Genomic DNA, 21,557 nt, shown 5'->3' with positions numbered 1-21,557 from the left:
ATTTAAATGAAAATTTTTAAAAAAGTTTGCCGTGTGCCTTTGAGGAATTTTCTTTTTCTTCTTTATGAACATACGTCGTACATACGTACACATTTATATATTTGTGCGTTTGGCTCATTTATTAATCTTTACAGATCATGAACTTTGTTTTGCCTTTGAAATGTTGAAACACTTTTGTTGTTGTTTATATTAGTTCTTTTTTAGTTATTTATTTATTTTATTTATTTATTTTTATTTTTTTTATTTTTTTGCATAAAATTAATTTTAATTAATATCGTACATTTTGAGGATTTGACTAATGATTATCATTAAATTCATATGAAAAATTTTAATTTGTAAAAACGAATATTAGCAATTTTTCAAAGAAAAATGTTTGGCAAGAAAATATTCTTTAAATTAGTTTTTATTATTATATTATCTCTTCATAGCAAATTTTAACACTGAAGTACTCAATGGGGTCATATTAACTAATTATATAGCGCAGGTTACTTTTTCATCATAACTTTTACTAAGAGATATTAAAAAACAAACAAAAATAAAAAAAGAAAATCTTTTTTATATTTTGATTCGTAACATTTTAGTTAATCCTCAAGCAAAATTCAACAATTTATCGGAAAAGTGCATTCACGATTAGGTTATGTTGAATCATTACTGATGTCAAAGTAAAGATCAATATATTTCTATTGGATCGATAATAATGACCGGTCGACCAGAAGGCGAAGCTTCTTAAAAGCTAAAGTCGTCTTAAGGAAATTTCAGAATCTCCATCTTTCCCCACCATGCTGCCACTATGCAAGCTCATGTTTCCTTTTTTTTTGTAATTCACGATAGCTTTATAAAAGCAAAATTCATCTGACAGACAAAAAACATCTGACAGATTGAAGATATAAATAAATCCCCTATATGTCCTATATGGACAGCGAAGAATAATTTCTTAAAATAGTATAAAAACATTTCAGGATTCAATTAACATAAAACACTTGATGAGCAGATACCTGTGTGGGGTTGAACGTCCGCACTTGGCGTGAAGCCTTAATCAGGTTACGGTTGCCTACAATCATTGGCAATAAAATTCAATTAATTGAGGACCCCACAGGGAGAAAGACAAGCCCTATTCAACGGGGGCCTCGCTACCCTAAAGTACCGCAATAAAAAGTGGGTGTGGGCCAATTTCTCGTTTAATGGCCCACGTCGAGGCCTATCTAAGCATGTCTTAGATAGCTCCCCGCAAAACTTAGGGGCAATCACAGCCATCACAAATAGTCTCCGAAGGGCCGTACCCAAGCAGTCAGGCAAGAAAGCATTCGTCCCGCATTCCGATGTGTAGTGTGCATCTTCCTGCTGAAGCAATCCTACTTTTGGGCAACTTGACCCCCGCGGACACCCTTTAACTTCTTGATTTATCGTTCAAGCAAGAACTTACACCAAGCTATACAGCTTTTGGTGCTCTCATACTGCCGCAGCCGCACTTGCCTTTGGACTATCCACACGTCCCGGTGGGCTAATCCAATCACCATCGCCTTTCTCAAGGAAATAATGCTTTCAAGGTTGTCATCGCAAAGCACACATACCCAACTGTGCCCTACCCCTCTTCGATATCGCTGGCCATCAATCATTAGATAACCTCCATCAAAGAGAACCAAATGAAAAGAGATCCCCTTCCGATTAGACCTCTTCCGCTTCCAAAGAGAAAAACCAGTCACCTCGGTTATAGATAGCAAGTCTTAAACCTTTCTTTGCTGTGCGACTCTCAAGCAAGAGCCTTAATGCAGCAGCCAATGTTTTATAGGGAGCACCACGAAATCTATGTTCACCCAAGTGATCCCATAGTTTCGCTCCCCACACTTGATTAGTAGTCCGTACTGGGACCTAAAACGATTTATTTTCTCCACGCCTATGCTCCTATCTGTCCAGCTTTGGGACTCTTACGAATGCGTGCTGCCATCTTCGGACCACCATACGGTGTTCGGCGTTATGAAATTTTGGCGGATCAGTTGATATCCGATTCTGCAGATGGCCGCACATTCGCACACGTTATGAAGGGATATTTGCTTCGCCCCCTCGCAGAATGTGCATGAATCGGTGTCCAGGATATTTTTCAGGTGGTACCTGGAGGAATTATGACTCATGTAAAAGCTAGTTACGAGATGTACGTCGTCCCTTCGTAGTACGAACAGCTTCTATGTTATGCCGGTTTAGCTCGCCATTGTTCTACACTGCTTTCTATGGTGAGGTGTTTTTTTCTGAGTCAATTGCGATACTAACCTCTTACTATGATCCCTTGATACACCGCAGAAAGGCGCCGTACCGATCATAGTCCTTAGGGTGTAGTTCTACTGGGTAAGCAGCCGATCCTTTCCTTGTTTTCGATGTCTGAATGTTTTCATACCCACATTAGGAGCAACTCGTTGCGCTTCTGCACCTCATCCAGAGTTTGAAGGCGCTACAACAAAACCCTAGTGCTTATTATCTGCCCTTTCAATGCACTAAGTAGGATGTCTTCAGTTCTTATGTACGCAAAAGACTCGCTTTGAGTGAAAAACTTATCCGACTTTGTTGGATGCCAGTTTCGGTCTAGAATATTGACGAATATTTTCATTTTTCCTTGATATCCGATTAAATTTAAAAAGATGACACAATTAGAAAACATTCCCCCGAAAAATTACACCTAACCGGCGAAGTGGTCGATTTATTCAAAATGGAATTAAGAAAGGCCACCACATCTTATATATTCCTAAGTAATCCACCTTTTTATATTTTCTTTATCCGCCTGAGTGGCCGAGTAGGCAAGAGTCTCGACTAGCAACTCAATAGTCGTGGGTTCAAACCTCAAGTGCGGTAGAGTTTTGTAATAAAAAGCCAATAGCCCTAGATGCTAGTGCTTTAAGACTTTAGTCTTAGAATTTATTCTCTGGCTAAATTTATAATAATAATAATAATATATTTTCTTTACTGGCTTACAACCTCAACACGTAGTATATATAAACAATTGTGACACGAAGAGAGTCTAAATCTAAAGAAGCATAACTGATGGACTAACGTAGCATTAATTTTTGTTTTTTTATTTTTTTTATTTCTGCTTTTCTTGTTTCTAAAGTTTTGTAACTTTCTTATTTACAGCATCATTCGTTATTTGTTATGGCACTTGAGTGTAATTCAACAAAACCGGCTGCAATCATTTCCCCTTCTTGTATTGTTGATGTTTTGATTTTCTTAATATTTGTCTAGAAATTTATAACATGAACTGGCGCCATTGCATCTACAGATTATTAGCTTTAATGCAAATAGTACAATTAAGTGAGGTAAGTGAATTTTTAAATTATTTTCTTTAAATACCCTACACTACTTTTAGTATAGCGTAAATTAATTATGGCCGGATGCAAAGTCAGAAATACTTTCTAAATTCGGCTTAAGATTACCTGTGCGTCTAGTCTCCGTCTATTTTAATATTTGTGCACATCCTACAAGGGGCAATTCTTGACATGTTTTGGTAAAATTTTGGTACACCGATGTATGTTGGCCCAGGAATGAACTGTATTGAAAATGGATCGAATTCGATCATTTCTACCATCGAATAAAGGCCTTATTTTAAGGAAGTAGTCATTCTATGAAAAAATTTGGATTTTTCGAAATTTCTTAATAGAAATCTGCAGGTTAACGTGAAAAATTTTGACCAGATGAAGCAATTTCTAGAAGCGCCTCCCATATAGTCGTAATTAATAAAAGTCCAATTTTTATAATTTTGTGATGAAAATTGGTCTTTAATAGTTGTCTGACATCAATAATTGTCTAACAATTTAGTACTACTGCGTGGCGCAAAAATATATATTATTTGGACCGCATCTCATATAAGGGCCCTTTGTTGTCCAACAAGGGATAGATTTTTGTTTTTTATTACGAAAATGAATCAACACTGGTATTAAGCGAAATAGTGTAAGATACTTAATGGACACTCTTGCTCCTAGTTGTTTCTTTTGCCTTCAATAATAAGAAAAAAGTACAAGGTCTATGAAATTTTATTTTGTGTAATTGAAAGTGAAACAATTAAAACAAAAAGTAAAATAAATTATTTTGCAAAGTAATTGACGGCAATTATTTACGAAATTTCTATGATTTCGTGATTGCGTAAGCGAAGTTATACGAAAAGATCGTAGACCAAAAGCCTCCGAAGGGAGAAGTAAAGTCTCAAGTCAATCCGAGTTTTGTGTTAATAGCTCAGAGGAAGCATTAATACCGTCAGAATTTTTTTTCAAATTAAACAAACATTTGAAGTCGGTCAAGGAAATTACAATAAATTCCTTTGCAAAAAAGGGAAGCATGCAAGACAAGAAATTTATATATTTATGTCCCGATCCTTGATGTCCACTGTAATACAGTTGCAAAGTAACTCTACGTGCAGTATGGTACTTGATAACAGTTAACCGACTAGAAGTGAAGTTATTGAGACCATAATTATAGGTAATGATCGGTTCTCGGTTATTTTTAAAGAGAAAATCGGCTTGGGTAAGCTACTTGTAAGATGAGTGGCACATTTAATATACTTTAAGCTAAAGTATTTTAAAAAGCTCGATGTGCTTTATTCGACTTTTGCTAGATGTAAAGTATGTAACAGAAGGGAACGACTAATGTAATAACAACGAATTACTAAATGTATATATGCATGTGCCAATATATGTAACAAAGCTTCGATCTTCGCTTATTCTAATATATGCCTCTCTATAAAGTAGTGAAAAAGGATCACTGATTCTATATTCACCGTGCTGAAGTTCGAAATACATTCTTCATTTCTCAGTTTCTCCCAGTTGACGCTCTTTCCGAAAACAACAGTTGATATACTTTCATTGTGCATGTGTGCCGATATAATTACATATATTATTTATATTGTATTCGGCAAGTATAGGTTGATGTCAAATTCTCTGTTTAAGTACTCTATGGAACAGAGTTTTCTCGCCTCTTTTGTTCCCCTCGTCTTTGTAGGAAACACAAATGTGTTGCCAACAATTTTCTTATTATTTTAATTTTTCAACTATATATCAGGTATTAATGAATAGTTGAGTTAGTGATTCGTCTTCGATTGTTTACCATTACGCCTTTCCGCCTTTACCTTGAACCAGTCTTTTCAACTATGATCACGCGATCTTTAAAGGTCGAATCCGTGGCTTCGCCATCTTGTCTTATCATTTGTCTAACTTTCAGTTGTCTCGGCCGCTTGCTAAAACCCCCTTCTATCTCGTCCAGACTGTCCTGTTCTTCCCATTCGTGATCGATTAAATTTTCTCTTTAGAGTTTAACGGATTGCACTTGCCCTTGACAATAGGTGGGAATACCCTTCAATAAATCAAACTTAGTGGTCGAAAGTCTACAACCTGAGGACGACCTGGGCCGACATCGATATACCAACTGACATTCCTACATTTAACAAAGTATCTTGCAATCCCAATGTATTGACTTAAAACTTAGCACTCAGGCGAATATAATATTGGTTTATAACTTCTGAATGTCTAATGGATAATTTTGTTATCTTAATTCTTACATTAACTTGTTACAACTTATGTGCCAACATAGTCCTCAAGAAAAAACTATTTATTTGCGTACGCCCCTCCCCGTGAGTCCGATTAAATGGATAATATGTAAAATCGGGTGGAAATCGGAAATCCGAAATTTAAGAAAACAAGTTATTTATTTTTGATATATTAGTTTGGGGAAAAAGAAATCCATTATTTTTATATGAACTTCAGGACTTTATTTAACATGCTTCGGATTGTCCGATTTGGGTCAAATATGCACCGTTTTGTTGTACGATTTGTTGCCATTTTAAAGGTAACTTCAAAATGCCTCTCTCATAGAAGTCCTAGTCGCTATTTGCAAAAAACTCTAGTAGTCGATTTTCACAATCCTCCCTAGATTCCAATTTTTTATCATTAAAGAAATTTTGCAATGCAAGAAAAAGATGATAATCGCTTGATGCCAAGTCCGGACTGTATGGCGGATGCATTAAAACTTCCCAACCAAGCTCCCGAAGTTTCTGGCGAGTCACTGTAGATGTGTGTGGCCTAGCGTTGTCCTGGTGAAACACGACACCTCTCCTGGTCAATCGCTATCTTCAAACGGTCCAGTTGTTGACAGTAGAGATCAGAATTTAGCGTTTGGCCATATGGAAGCAACTCATAATAAATAATCCCCTTCCAGTCCCACCAAATGCATAGCAAAACCTTCCTGCCCGTTTGAGGTGCTTCACCCCTCTTTGACCACGATCGTTTTCGCACAGGGTTATCGTATGTGATCCATTTCTCATCTCCAGTCACCATCCGTTTAAGAAATGGGTCTATCTCATTCCGTTTGGCCAAGGCTTCGCAGATGGAAATTCGATCCATCATGTTTTTTTCTGTTAATTGGTGTGGTACCCAAACATCGAGCTTCTTTTTGAATCCAGCTTTGTGTAAATGGTTTAAAACTGTTTTATGGACGATTTTTAGCTCCTGGGCGATGTTACGACTGCTAACATGCCGGTCAAGTTCGATCATTTCTCCGATTTTATCGACATTTTCGACGACCGGCCTACCTGTGCGAGGTGCATCTTTACCATCAAAAATTCTTGAACGGAATCTACGAAACCAAAATTGCACATAATTGGCTCTTACAGTATCGGAACCATAAACACCATTCACAATTTTAACCGCCTGGCTTGCATTTTCGCTTTTGTCAAAGAAGAACTGTAAAATGTACCGAATTTTCTCTTTGTTCACTTCCATTTTTAACACGCTGTAACTCACAACTGAATGCACCAAACAAAAAACAGCAAAAGAATTTTTTTACTGCAAAATGTACAGTATGTAAATGTACAGTATCGGAAATTGTTTGATCGATACTTTACGAGAAATCTATCAGTGCAGCCATCTACCGAAAAAATGATGGATTTCTTTTTCCCCAAACTAATATTTCCTTACATTTACATACAACAGTTTGCGGTTGAGACATGTGTCACATATTTTATCGGAGTTTTTAAGCATCTTGACATGTAACATCGTAAGTGAAAGAAAGTTGCTATTGTCATTCGTAATGAAGAAGCTTTTCATTTTGTTTCTTTCTTTTATACCCACCACCGTAGGATGGGAGTATATTCATTTTGTCAAAATGCTTGCAACATCCACAGGGAGGCTTTCAAGACGCCATGAAATATCTATATATTTGATCAGCCTCAAATTCTGAATCGATATAAGCGTGTTCACCTGTCCGCTTATCGACCTGCCTGTGTGTAATCTCTGCAATAAATATTCTTCTAAAGCGATCGGCTTCAAATTTCTCAGGAAGAGTAGAAGCAGTTGTGCGCAGGCTAATATTAGAAATGTGTGAAATCGATCAGAAGACACGTCCATAATACGATTTAATGTGAGACCGGCTCTCTTTTTAAACACAAAAGAACCAAGTAGAATGCATTTAGTTTGATACTGGACTGAATAATATGTTGGCTAAATATGGTCCGTGAAGCTTCTTTCTGAGTGCTGCAAAGGCTTCGATGAAATGATCAAATTTCAATTTTTGATAAATGCAAATTTTTATTGTTGTATTTGTGACGGTTTATAGCTAACGAACAAAAAACCAAATTTTATTACCTGTGTGCAAGAACTTCCAATCTTTGTATCAAGTTTAAAGTCAATCGCGGACTTGCTTTAATGGGATTAGAATTTGATGCTGATCGACATTATATATACTTTGTGCTGTTTCTGAGGCTTCATTCTTTAGTGTTATAAACCACAACAAATACAATGATCAAAATTTACACGCATATTCCGTGGATGATTCTACCGCGCCCACCCTATGTTGAAGAATGGTGAAGTTTAATAATCCTGCCCCGAGACCCCAAAATAAATTTAAAGATAAAAATGTCCACGTCTATTCTAGGAGAGATTCTACATCTACAGTATCTATATAAAAATAGAAAAATTGACTGCGTCCCTTGAATAATATAAAGCATCGACATATCCTTTCTTTTGTATTTAAAATAAAAAAGTTGATGGGTATAAAAATTGCGGTTGCACCCGAATTCAATTGTCCTAATTGTTTTATATATACGTTTTTTTTTTTGCTTAATTTAAATATCGTGACCTGCCTGCCTGCTGGTAAATTGGAATAGAAAAGTTTCGATAAATCTTGGAAAAAAAATCAAAGTTTTCAGTCATCATTTTTAACTTGTAATTTCATTTTCATTCCAAATGCCTGGAAAGGCATTTAATTAGCTTGAAACGAATTTCTGAATACGCTTTACATAAGTGGTCACACAAACAGGGCACACTATAAGAACAAAAATGCTGTGCTTAAAAAATCGTTGATAGAGGATTTGACATTTTTTTTGATTACAAGCTCTTACTGAACAATGAAATAATGAAATAGGTTTACACAAATTTTAAAAATTATTTCCATAAACATTAAACCGGATAAATAGGTACATTTCTTATTTAGTTTACTTAGCTTAGGATTAATTTATTTATTTATTGTTTATACATTTTTTGCAAATAAACTTACAAAGTACGCCCGCCTTTCTTGAAAACTCTACCATACTTGAGATATGAACTCACGTCCTTTGAGTTGTTGGTCGCGACCTTCTGTCTACGCGGCCACATATTGCATATTAATTCTGGATTAATTTAACTACTTTCGTTTTATCTGTTGTGTGTGCATGAAATCCTAGAGGCCACAGAAATTGAAATCATAAAATACACCATAAATCCATGTGTTCTTAAGAACACTCCAAAAGGATAAAAAAAAGGGAATTATTCTTTAATTAATTTTTGGGAAGAAGAATTAATTTGTAATAATAATTAAGGAAAAAGTTATTAACCATATATTTAAGTATAAAAAAAAAATATTTTTTTAATTTTGACTTGACTTAAAAACTATTGGCTCATTTGTCTAGAATCTCATCTTAACCTAAGAACTAAACTAACCTAAGAACTAAAGGCGTTTTGCACAAGAATATCTTTCAATCCATTGACAACAACGGCGTACGTTTATATGAAGCAGCCGATAATAGCTCTAATATTGTCGTACTTTTAAGGTATCGATCTAAGACTCTTCGTCTAATTATCCGATAATCTAGGGATCGTTCGTGATGACATAAATATTCCTTATATTAAGAGTCTAATGCAATGCTTCTCTTCAGACTGGTCGGACTGAGTAACTACAACAACATTCGTTCGGGATGAATTGAATGGGATAAGGAGATTGAAAAAGACCTCATCGTTTTGTAGTTATTTTAATGAATTTTCTTAGTTTGTATTGTTTTTTTGTTTTTTTGTTTTTTTTTTTTTACTTAATAGTCTTGTCAATTATATCTTATATTTTCCTCATCTTATCATTATGTTTACTTATTATCTTTTTGGATAGATGGTAAGTTAGATATATAATTAAAGAGAGGGAAATTTCTCTATCTCGACCTAATTTGAAAGTTTAAAAGTAAACCCAATCTGCTTACAAACAATCAGAATCACTTCGGACCAATTGAAATAACGTATGACTTATATTCTATATAAATGCTTTTGGTAAATCTAATCAATCGAATACGAAACAATTTAAAATATAAAAAGGAAGGAATGAAGGTACTTTTTCCAAATCTTGATCTTGGCAATTGCGTTTTATTGATGGCAATTCCGCGAAGGGCTTTCAAACAATCGCGTCCGAATTGTTCGTCAATAGGATGTATCACTCTACAAGGAGCTAACTCAAGGAAAAATTTCTCAAAATCTATTTACCCAGATTTTGGCTTAAATTTATTATTATTACGTTTTTTCGAACAATTCATCTCCCTCTTTAAGTTGAAGTGCCAATAACGAACGTAACGTGGACTGTGGTTGCTCCACGAAAGGCGTTGTTTATCTGAAGGCTAGCGCAATATAAACTACGACAGATATACATAACATAATATAATACGATGTTATGTAAATCATTATCATCATTTCAACGATCCCGCCCATTAATATAAACCGGGTAAGAGTATTTAACATATCGCCGGCTCATTCTCATCCATTCATATCCTTTTATTCCACTATTCTGATAGAAAGTTCTGATACTCTGCTCAACCAATCAATATCAAGAATTTTCCCGTCAATGTGCTGCGGTCAAAAAACCAATGAATTGTCTTTCTGAACAACATCTTTTATTGTCATATTAAAAACTTCTTAATACAGACCTCCCGGAGACGTACAGCTGAAATTCAGGCAACGACTTTTATATTTTCGTGCTTTCTTAAGCGAATAACCAAAATATGGATATCAAAATGTCTGAAACCAAGCAACGCACTGCCGCATTACTCATCACCACCTACGATATTTCGTCATTACGCGCCGCGTCGTTGTCGTTGTCGTCCACGTGCAAGTTTGCTTTTGTTTTGCCTTCTTTGCCAATGAAACCTCAAAGTACGCGTTTTTTTTCTCTTTCATAGTCAAAATACACCAGGTGAGGCGTAAAAAATATCGCGAAATTTTTTCGAAAATAATAATGACGTCATTGTGTACTTTGTGTAAAAATCATTTTGAGTAAAAAGAAAAGATTTGATCATATACATACGAAAATATCTCTTAATACTTTTTCATGGACCTATTATTTAAACTGCGAACAAGTTGCGGATCCTGTTCCAGAACGAACTTCGGATTTCATTTAAAGCGCGACGTCCCATATGCATATTAAACTGAATGTGAATGAACGAAATGTCACTGGAAACGTCATTTGTCAGAATTTTCACTTTTCCCTTTAAGTCTTATAAGCCTTACCTTATACGCGAACATGTGCTTAGTTCTTAGCTTACTTTAAATTAAAAAATTTGGAATTTTACGATTTTCGGCCGATTGCCTTAAATACAAATTTCTTCTCTTTATCGTATCTTAATATTAAACGATCAAGTTTTCGATTTATGTCCTTTAAGTGCTGCTTTTTTTTTTGTCTTTTGAGTGTTTAATCAAAATTAATGTATTTTTATGCACACACAAGTGTAAATGTAAGTTCTACACTTATGTTTACACGTGAATAACGTCAACTTGTAATCCGCACGACATGATTCGTAAACAAGAATTACGATTGCGAAAAAAAAAAAAGAAGTAAAACTCCACTTAATATATGACAGGCACTGCAGGCACTGCAGCGGTAAAAAAAAAAAACAAACAAAAACAAACAAACAAAAACAGACGAAACCATGGACTGAAGAAAACAAAAATTAATGATAATTATCGTACCGATGATAATAATTATGACGAGGACGATGCCAAATACGAAGCAGACCGCGTCCATATTAAGATAAGTTAAGCAAAGACACCAAACAATTCGTACGGGTTGGAACAAATCGGCCGACAGTAAGACAGACAAACATACGAACTGAAAGCATAAACATACTGTTTACATTATTTAAAAATAGAATAATTTACTCGTGTACTCGCATTTAGGAAGTTTTCATTTTCACGTGCACAGCCATACACACACACGTATACTATACTGGAAATTATAAAACATATTCATTTTCTCATCGCGTTCGTAACATTTTATGAACACATAGAACAAAGAATTTCAAAGGCCATAAAAACGCTCGCAATTAGATGCAAAAATTTATACCAAATTCAGCGATCAGTTAATTAACGGACTTGTGTTAGTCTAGCTGGTGAAATTTCACTTTTTTCTTTCCAATTTTTCTTTGATCAATCTCTCAGGGTAGATGTCTCTTTTACATGTAGGAGGATGTTCCCCGTAACAGCAAGAAATATTGCCATAGGGCAGACCGTAAAGGGACTAACATTTTTGTATATTGATTTGTTTTGAAAAAACACTGCAACACCGACTTATAAGTGTTCAAAAGTCGTCTCAAGGGGAATATACCGTTTAATATGTTCTTTTTTTTTTTTTTTTTTGTCTTCTAAAGAAATTATAAACAGATGCTAAGTAATACAATGAGGAAAAATGAATGCGCTATTTATGCCAAAATTGTTTTTAAACTTTTTATACATATATATATATATATACATATATATATATATTTCAAATTAGAAAAACAAAGAGCAGAAAACTAAACTTAAATGCGAGCAACTGAAGTGCAAAGATGGCAACTGAAGCACATGAAGTTTACGAATTCGGTCGATTTAATGTCTTATCAAAGCAAACTTTGAAATATGTTCGCAGAAGAAAAAAATTTTATGGCACTTTTTTCCTTTTTGTTTTTCTCTTAATTGAATTAGAAATCAGGGGGATGTTGCTGTTACAATATGGCAATAGCAACATATTGAACAGAAAGAAATTAACTGTAAAAAAAAAAAATAAATAATAATAACAATAATTGAAATGAGAAAAATAATGGAAATCTTCTGAAACCTATAAACGTTAAACAATCTCGAAGAAAGTTCCAGCAAATTGCACCAGATAAGCGTACAAGTGAGTTTTGACTCCTACCCTATAAATGATTGTTACAAAAATTTATCGTTTATAGGGCAGAAAAGTCTAAGTCTTTGATATAAAAATTAACTCTATAAAATTTTGCCCCCAACGCCTATTTTGGCATCCTATCCTCTATATAAATTCTCCTATATATGGATTTGCATGAGAATTTTTATTTTTTAATGCGAAAATGTAATGAACTAGAAAGCATGTCGAATGTTGTCGCCGGAAATGGAATCATAATATATCAGATGCCATAAAATGCACCAAAACGTCCGTCTGCTTTTTCTTCTTGAAGTATTGGTTGTACGCGATCGCTTTCTTATTTTACTCTCTCTGTCTTATTACCTTTAACCTCCTCGAGTACGCATTGATATAAAAATAATTGTCTAAATTTAATCAGAAGTAGCAAAATGTCGGACCACCCGTTAGCCGACTGGTGGTCGATCCGTTTAGCATCGTACTTTGACACGATAGAGAATATTCGTCAAGGATTTGTGCAACATCCGTTCATCAATCTATTGAAAGCTTAAACATCTTAAGAAAATTTTAATAAATAATAACTAAGAAGTTTCGGTTTCGTTATGCAATGCAATAAATGGCGCACTTTCTGTTGATCATAATTATTAGCCGTGCAGTCCCGAATTGAGGCTTACGACGCGTCCTAACCTTCTAAAGGCCAAAAAAACACACAGCACTCTTTGCCTTGACCAAAGCGCATGTCGCTACCATTATCGTCTTTTCCGCAATTAATGTTTTGCATAATCAACTCCTTATGATCAAACACTTTAAATCTTTGCACATGTTAAAAAAAAAACTTTAAAAAAAAAGTCATTTTGTTTTTTTTTTTAAGTAAATAAGGGGAAAGGCAACAGTTACTGTTTTTGAACCAAATTTTTCGAAGAAAAAGAATCCTGTAACCATGTAGTGGAAGCGTTCGTTTTGATGAACGGTAAAAGAGCTGACAGGACGTCATTGTTTCGTTGAAGTGAATTTAACAAACATTTTACGGCTAGTACGCGGTCTTGAGAATTTCTCGCTCAACTCCATATTAGAAATGAAACTTATTCGTATTGGCATTCTTTCTCTAAGTAGCCCTTCTATCTTGAATGTCTTTCCAAACACGAAGAAAAGTCTCTAGTCTGATTCTCCTAAAAGTCCCCCAAAGCCATAGTGTCTTACCCGCCGACGTAAAGTAGCCTCCTGGTGTCGACAATTGCTTCAAATGTTACCAACAATCTGTAGAAAAACGAAGACTATTACGAAAATATGATAGTAAAATTAGGTATTGGTAACTTGTAAAAGGTAAAAGGACATATAAGCCTACTATTTACACAATACAAAGTTAGTCGAATCAAAAGAGTTGATTGTTGTAATGGTCGAACGCTGAAGACCAGAAAAAGCATAAAAACATTGTTAGTAAAAGTTCCTGTAAGTAGACCTTCCCAAGAATTGTAAATGAAACCTATGCTATCTTAAAAATCACAATACGATGGCATGAAAAGTCGCAAAGAGGGCATCGTACGTAATGTCCTGCTAGTGAAGTTAAATAATGGAATTTTTCCAATTTGTACTGAGAAATAATCTTTGAAAAAATTTGCATATCCACCTTCAAATTCGAATAAATGGGAAGTGGGCATGTTGTTAAGAAAAAACTACCAAAGAATCCGCATACAGCTTTAGTATAATCAATGTCAAACTTTCTCTTACTTTGTATGTAAAGAAAAAATAGAAATGCTAAACTACGTTTAAACTACGCTTGTTGAAGCCGCTATTAAGAGTTAAAACTTTGAAAAATTAATCTACCATCAGGGTAACTATATTCTTATTATTATTATTATTATTATTATTATTATTATTGTTATTATTGTTATTGGTGAAAACATATTACAAATGTTATAAATGATAAAAGTTATTCGTTACCGACAAACGTTACAGCGTTTGTAGGACTTTGTAAGCGTTTGTAGTCAAAAACCAAAGCGGCATGAAAATGAAAACATCATCCATTCACTGAATAGTAAAGAAAGAAAGAAAGAAATTAAGATAGATAGATAGAGACAGAGAGAGAGAGAGAGCGGGAGAGATAGGTAGAGATAAGGACAAGTCCATCTCTTCTATTTTCGATGTTTTTTATTAATTTTTTTTTTTTAAGAATTGATTTCGTTGAAATTTTTGAAATCGAATAAGTAATCGTTAAGCTTTGTTTTAAATTGAACCGCATGCATACATACCGTATTTTCGTTTGTTATGTTTTACTTGTATTTGTTCTTTTATTTTTTACAACTGTATGTATGTGTAAAAATTAATACAGTTTTTAATTTTACTAAGATTTTATTTAACACATTTCCCATTTTTTCCCATTTACCCTGTGCATACGGCTTAGTTTAAATTATTAGAGTGATACTAAATTCATTTATGTTATTGTGATTATGTATGTAATTTAACTGCAATATAATAAATTATAAAATCAAGAGATGAGTGCAGTTTCTTTTGCCCTATTTCAAATTACTGTGAAAATACAAATAAGTGTGGTAATCCATTGCGAGCGGTGTGTGAGCAGCGAGTGTGAAAGTGTGTCTTGAGCCTCAACAAAAAAAAAAAAAAAAAATCTTCTTAAAAATAATTAATCAAAAAACAATTAGCAGTTGTTAATCAATTCAAATCTAAAGCTTCCTTAAGCTTCTACCTATGATTAAACAAATTTTCAATAAGAGTTCCCCAATAATATTTATACGGGATTCAAATAACATGAGTCCGTCTTTGTATTCGGTTTATCGGTCTTATCACAAGTTGTGACAATCAATATCACAGAAAGAGGATTAAGCTTCTTAAGTTTCTTGTTAGGAAAATAATAAAATTGATCAAAAGACGATAACGTCTTTTCTCCTCAGTTTATGAATCGAAACTTCATTTTATTTCAACTCTTGCTACTGTATCAATATCACAAGGTGTCGCGAATACATATATTATTAGGACGTATTAGTATTATTATTATTATTATTATTATTAATTTAGCCAGAGAAGAAATTCTAAGACTAAAGTCTTAAAGCACTAGCATCTAAGGCTTTCGGCTTTATTGAAAACTCTACCGAACTTGAGATTTGAACCCACGACCACTGAGTATTAGAACAAAAAAACAAAAAATGTGTAACAGTCTGAATATACATAACAGTAATAGACAACGAGTATTAGACAAATTTTTCGAATCAAGTGGATATCAAATAATGAAAAGCAAATGCAAGCTTTAAAGAAAGAAAAAATTTATGTTTTCCAGCACAAGGATGCATTGGCTCTGAAAGACGTGCTTGCCTTGCAATAACAAAATTGGAAGAATTATCCCATGAGCTGTTTACAAACCATCACATTCCTCTGACCTTCTCTAATTTTCCTTGATTTCAAGAATTTGACAAACCGCCTATATGCTAAAGGGTTTTTTTTTTTTCTGTTTTTTATGAAATCGAAAAATTGAAAACTTACTTATATATCGTATATATCGATTATTGCTTTTAAAGGCAGTTTTTTCTACTCGTTTTTAACAAGTAATTAACAATTCCGTGTTCCACGTGTTCCACGTTTGCAGAAATCTCATATCTATATTGTTTTTAAACTTGGATAGGCCCGATAATTGATCAAAGTGCGAAAAATATGTAAGGCCTTACTTTAATATATAGTTTAGTTTCCAATGCTTTTCTTCTGTGTCGTTCGAAACCGGCATAGAAACACCACATTTTTCATATCCTTACTGTAGTGTCGATAATTTTTTTGCATTTTTTTGCCTTTCCTTTTTCATTAATTTTTTTTTTTTTTTTTTTATATATATCTGAATGTTTTCGCTGGCGGATTCCCATCTAAAACTCAAACATCGTTCTATATATATATATAGGCAAAGATAAGTCTTAGCGCATTAATTGTTCAAAACGTTTTCAAATTTGTTGGATTTTGGTTGTTCTGAAAGCACATATTTATACCGATCGAAGGAATGGCGATCGACTGAGGTCTACTGAGGTCTAATATATTCTGTTACCTTAGACTTTCTAAGTTACAACTTTTGCTGATTTCAACGATGATCGTGACCAAATCATGCCTTTGACCAAATCGTTGTTTGGGTATCATTGTCGTGTGGATGAGCAGAGGCACGGACTCTTGTTTCGCGACGTTGCGCTAGCTATACAAGAATTATGCGAATTATGCACATCTAAATGTTACACATAGAAAAAGAAAAACTGAGGCATCCCAGTACTAGGGTGAGACCACATAAGACTCTTTCAGAACTCTAGCATTATGATAATTATATAGAGTTGTTTCATATATACATCTCGGCTTGTATTCGTGCTTAAGAATAACATCATAATGTTTTTAAAAAACGAATTTTTGTTTTTGAAAAGCTGCGCGGTAGCAGTGTTTTAAAGGAAAACTCATTAGCATCTTATAAGCTAAAAAGTATAACGAAACAAATCGCTTTAATGTACCGAAAGAGATTTATTACTTTAATGATAAAAATGCAAAAAACAATGAAAAGAAATCAGAAATCCAAATACTTAAATTACATATGATAGCTGCAAGCATAGGGAATAACAAATAAAAAAAAAACAAAAAAAAAAAACAAGTTCACTAATATAATCAATAAATAAAACGAACTTTGGGTACTATATACGACAACGAGTTGAAAACGACAACTGAAGCAATGTTTATACACTAAAGAGCCTAAAGAGCTTTAAAAGGACTCGAAGAAGAATTCACGTCTTTATGCCTTTTTAAGTTGCTTGTTATCGAATTATTTTTATAAATATTAATGGCTTTGCGTTGTGTAGCTTTCTTTTGACACGTTACAAAAGTGATAATGTGTTTAGCATAAGCGATTCTCTTTTAAAATTTTTACAGCACAGGGCATGTAGAAGTGCATTTGCATTTGCCAGAAACATTGACATCTTTACGACAATCAAACTAAACCGCAGACAACAACCCATTGCAGAAAAAAAAAAAAAAACAACATTAACAAGCACAAGATAGACAGACAAACATAGAGACGACTATGAAAGGAAAACTTTAATAGACTTCTTCTTTCATAGACTCTTCTCACAATAAAAAAAAAAAAAAAAAAAAAAAAAAAACAATCGAAACTTAAACTCTGCACACATTTACACGCACACGTATCGAAAAAAGAGAAGTAAAAATTTGTTGGCGCGCGCGTGACTCATAAATCATGGCGCTTTTCTTCTATACAAAAAAAAAAAAAAAGAAGAAGACGAAGAAAACGAAGAATCATCTTTCTTTACCCACCTAGGCTAAAGTTTAAAGATCCTATAAATTTGTTACGAAATATGCCTTTTTTTTTGATACTATTAAAGAGTCAAATTAAAGCAAGTTCACTAAAGCGTTTGCAACAGCTGCGAATAATAAGATTTTATAAAGTCTTAGCAATGAGAAAATTCAATTAAATTTCACCCAAATACGAGCGCCTGCCTACTAGTTAGCTCTCATAAGTTTTGGTTAATAATTTGCAAATGTTTCATTAGACAAGAGACACAGCCAAAAATAATATTTTGGGCGGTAACAACTTTTTCGTTTTGATGAGTACATTTGAAATCGATTTACCGTAATGCCGAGTTTACTGAAAACAACCCTAACTAAGGTATATTATATTCGAAATTCTTTTTGCGCCATCCGAACTAAGCGACTCTCAAGGTGACGGGATCGTTAGTCGTGCGTAAAGAGATTTTAAATATTGACGTGATTGACGTCTACTCTATCGATACGTTCCATACAGTCAGTGGGAGACCTATAATGAAATAAGTCTTACCATAGCTGGCCTGGTATCACAGGCGTCAAGAAACCATCGTTTCATGGTTTATGCAGCTGCCTAACACTTGGAAAGGGCTTTAGGAAACCCAGACCATTGAGTTGCAGTGCAACCGTGTACTGGATATAAAGACAGGAAGTAGTATGATATGGTATTTTAGCTATATTGTCCTGTCTGTCCAATCTGGACCTGCGGGTGTATCAAATTGCCCATCCACACTCTCGTCAGATACTCAATGACGCAATGCTTGTTATGTTTGTGTCGTCATGCACCGGAAAGCTAGGCTAAATAGTCCACGTCGAATCTTAGATACGTAAGTACTAGGCGGCCCTTTCATTTAGAGCATTATCATGGAAAATAAGGAGCCTTGTACTGTTTTTGATATTCTAAAATCAAGAAAAAATCGAGTTATGTGTGATTTAGGATTGAATTGTGAACTTTAAACCAGAATTTTCGCTCCGTCAAGTTAGGTTCAAAGATTCGTTCTTTCTGCTCCATGCCTTCAACACTCTCTTTAGAGCTTCAAAAAAATCCTTTCATGTTTTCTTTTCTCAGACAGAATAAATTGCACAATTTCGTCTACATACTTGTGTCTGTCGGCGCCTCAGGCATGAAAATAGGCGTTTTACATCGGCTCATTTGCCCTCAATAAATGACAGAGGACTTCAAAAGTTTGCTGCAAATATAACTCAAGACTATTGAAAAGATTTTCATTAGTCAACGAACGTAACGATCGAAATTAAATAAATTACTTGCAGTTATCTTGGCTAAGTTTCTTGAAAGTTCATTTACCGAGACGGATATCAAATATTATCCATCGCAAAGCGTATATATAACTTTTCTGCTTCCTTCTTATGGTTCTTATGTGCCGTTTGCTCTCTACTTGCAGAATAGTCATGTTCAATTGGCTAAACAACAAATACAAACGGAAATTAAATCATCAATCGGTCAATTACCGGCAGTAACACACCCTTCAGATAATTTTAATGCAAAGAGACACCACAATGAACGTCATCATCATCATCATCATCATAATCATCATCATCATCATCATCAAAAGCAACACTATCATCAAAGTTATCATGAAAATCAACGACAGCAAAAGCAAAAACAAAAGCAACGTCAACGCTTTCACTGGCATCATGGTCAACGTGTTCATCATTTTTATGATCGTCGAAATCGTTGGTTGTTACGACGTCAACGTCGCCAACAACAATTTACATCGTGGTCAGTGTGGTCGGAGTGCGGAATGGACTGTGTGCAACGACGTGAAAGATATTGTAAAATAAAACGGAAATGCGGTCACACCAAGCATATCGAAGAACGCAAATGTCGACAGTAAGTAAGAAAATCCCTTTTCGAACTCCATACATAGATCAGCGAAACGCTTGATTTGTTGTCTAAAGAGAGAGAGAGAGAGCGAGAGACAGACAGAGAGGGAGAGAGAGAGCGAGAGACAGACAGAGAGGGAGAGACAGATCATTATATATTTAAGGTTTATGAAAAAAAAATAAATAAATAATAATAATAATTATGAAATTAATCACTAAATAAATATTATTTGAAAAAATGAAAAATTTTTTTCTACAACAAGTTGTATTTATTAAAATGTTTTTCTAATAAATATTTTCATAAGCAGATGCCAGAGACTATTTGGCAATTCGACAAAAATTGCAGCCAATTCAACACAACATTACACGAACACTACACCAGCAATTAATGCCAATGTTGCAGTAACCTTAGCGCCACTTTTATTACCAAAAGCTAATGAAATGTTATCAACAGTATCAACTGGAACACGTCCCATCCGCATGCAGAGAGAAAACGATCGTCTGCTAATGACAGTAAGACAACGTGATATCAATGATTCCGTTTTTTATATAGTAAAAGCTACCAATGAAAAGAAGAAACGTATAACGCAATTTTTTCGCGAATCGAACGAAAAGAAGAATTTAAAAAAATCTCAAAATTTGAATATAAATACATCTTTGGAATTCACAGCCGATGATAAGCTCATTGATGATTATCACGATCGTGACAATGATGATAAGAATTATATTGAGGAGCAAATCAATAGACGTAATTTAGAGATCACTGAAGCTACTATAGATAGCGATGCTTATCAATATGAAGATTTCGATATTGATAGCAATCGCTCAGAGAGTCAGTACAGTGATATATCATATGAGGACAGTAATGATTACAATGACGGCGTCGATCATGCAAACGCCTCATCATCATTATTTATGCTACCAACAGCCAAAGAGAAAGCAACACCGGAAAATTTGATACCGAGATATCGTAGAATTTATTCGAAATGGAGCAGATGGACTAAATGTTCGCCAAAATGTACCACAAGAAGATACAAGTTAGTTAAAAATTTATAACAAAACACATGGGAAACATACTTTCACTCCTTTCCCTTATTTATGCGTGTTCTTATAGAAAGTGTCGTTTACGTGAGCAATGCGGCCGTGAGGTATTGCGGGAAATTGCTTATTGTTATACGGAACGCAGCTTTTGCCAGCAATGGTTGCAGGCGCAACTACAAAAATCACCGGCCTATGAACTGAGACCGATGGGTTCACGTAGGCGCGATACTAGTTTAGAGAGCGGCACACTTTCCAATTCTGTAGTTAGTGATTTCATAATGAATGGCAAAGGATATCGGGGACCCGAATACGCACCAATGAAATTGAAATGTGGCACAGCACCCATACGTAATAACAAACGAAATATGTACAATATGCTTAAAATTATTGGCGGAAAGACGGCCCGTAAAGGTGAATGGCCTTGGCAAGTGGCCATTTTTAATCGTTACAAAGTACGATATAAGTTTTTCTATTTGAAAACAATGAACAACAATTTTTCTAACAAATGTTTTGAAAGCTTTTTAAATTCAATTAAATGAAAAAAACTTAAAATGTTTTTTAATGGCTTTCTGAAAAGGAAAATTCGTTTATAAATGTTTTTCTTTTTATAAATAGGAAGCCTTCTGTGGCGGCACGTTAATTGCACCTCAATGGATCCTAACGGCGGCACATTGTGTCCGCAAAGTTTTATATGTTCGTCTTGGTGAACATAACTTGGACTACGAAGACGGTACAGAGTTACAACTAAAAGTACTAAGAAGTTATAAACATCCGAACTTTGATAAAAAGACCGTAGATAGTGATGTAGCTTTACTAAGGTATAATATAAAGTGTTGAAGGAAAGAAATAGTTTCAGAAAATCGCCTTAAGCGTATTATATTTTCAGACTACCTAGACCCGTTAATACGACCATGTGGATTGGTTACTCGTGTTTACCGCGTCCCTATCAACCGCTGCCAAAGAATATAGATTGT

General features: G+C 34.4%; 1 protein-coding gene across 1 annotated transcript in view; it reads left to right on the top strand.

Annotated features, from left to right (window-relative positions):
* LOC119632344 overlaps positions 1-21,557 on the top strand; it is a 41,089-nt gene that overhangs the window by 19,001 nt on the left and 531 nt on the right. The window contains exons 5-10 of the mRNA XM_038025196.1: positions 3,121-3,302; positions 19,101-19,549; positions 19,851-20,579; positions 20,657-21,035; positions 21,199-21,401; positions 21,470-21,555. Of these exons, the coding sequence (XP_037881124.1) occupies positions 3,240-3,302; positions 19,101-19,549; positions 19,851-20,579; positions 20,657-21,035; positions 21,199-21,401; positions 21,470-21,555 (1,909 nt within the window). The 5' untranslated portion in view covers positions 3,121-3,239. The remainder of the gene's footprint in view (positions 1-3,120; positions 3,303-19,100; positions 19,550-19,850; positions 20,580-20,656; positions 21,036-21,198; positions 21,402-21,469; positions 21,556-21,557) is intronic.

The sequence above is a fragment of the Glossina fuscipes genome, unplaced genomic scaffold (genome assembly GCF_014805625.2).
Source record: "Glossina fuscipes isolate IAEA_lab_2018 unplaced genomic scaffold, Yale_Gfus_2 1, whole genome shotgun sequence".
Taxonomy (NCBI): domain Eukaryota; kingdom Metazoa; phylum Arthropoda; class Insecta; order Diptera; family Glossinidae; genus Glossina; species Glossina fuscipes.
This window is presented reverse-complemented; position numbering and strand designations above follow the sequence as displayed.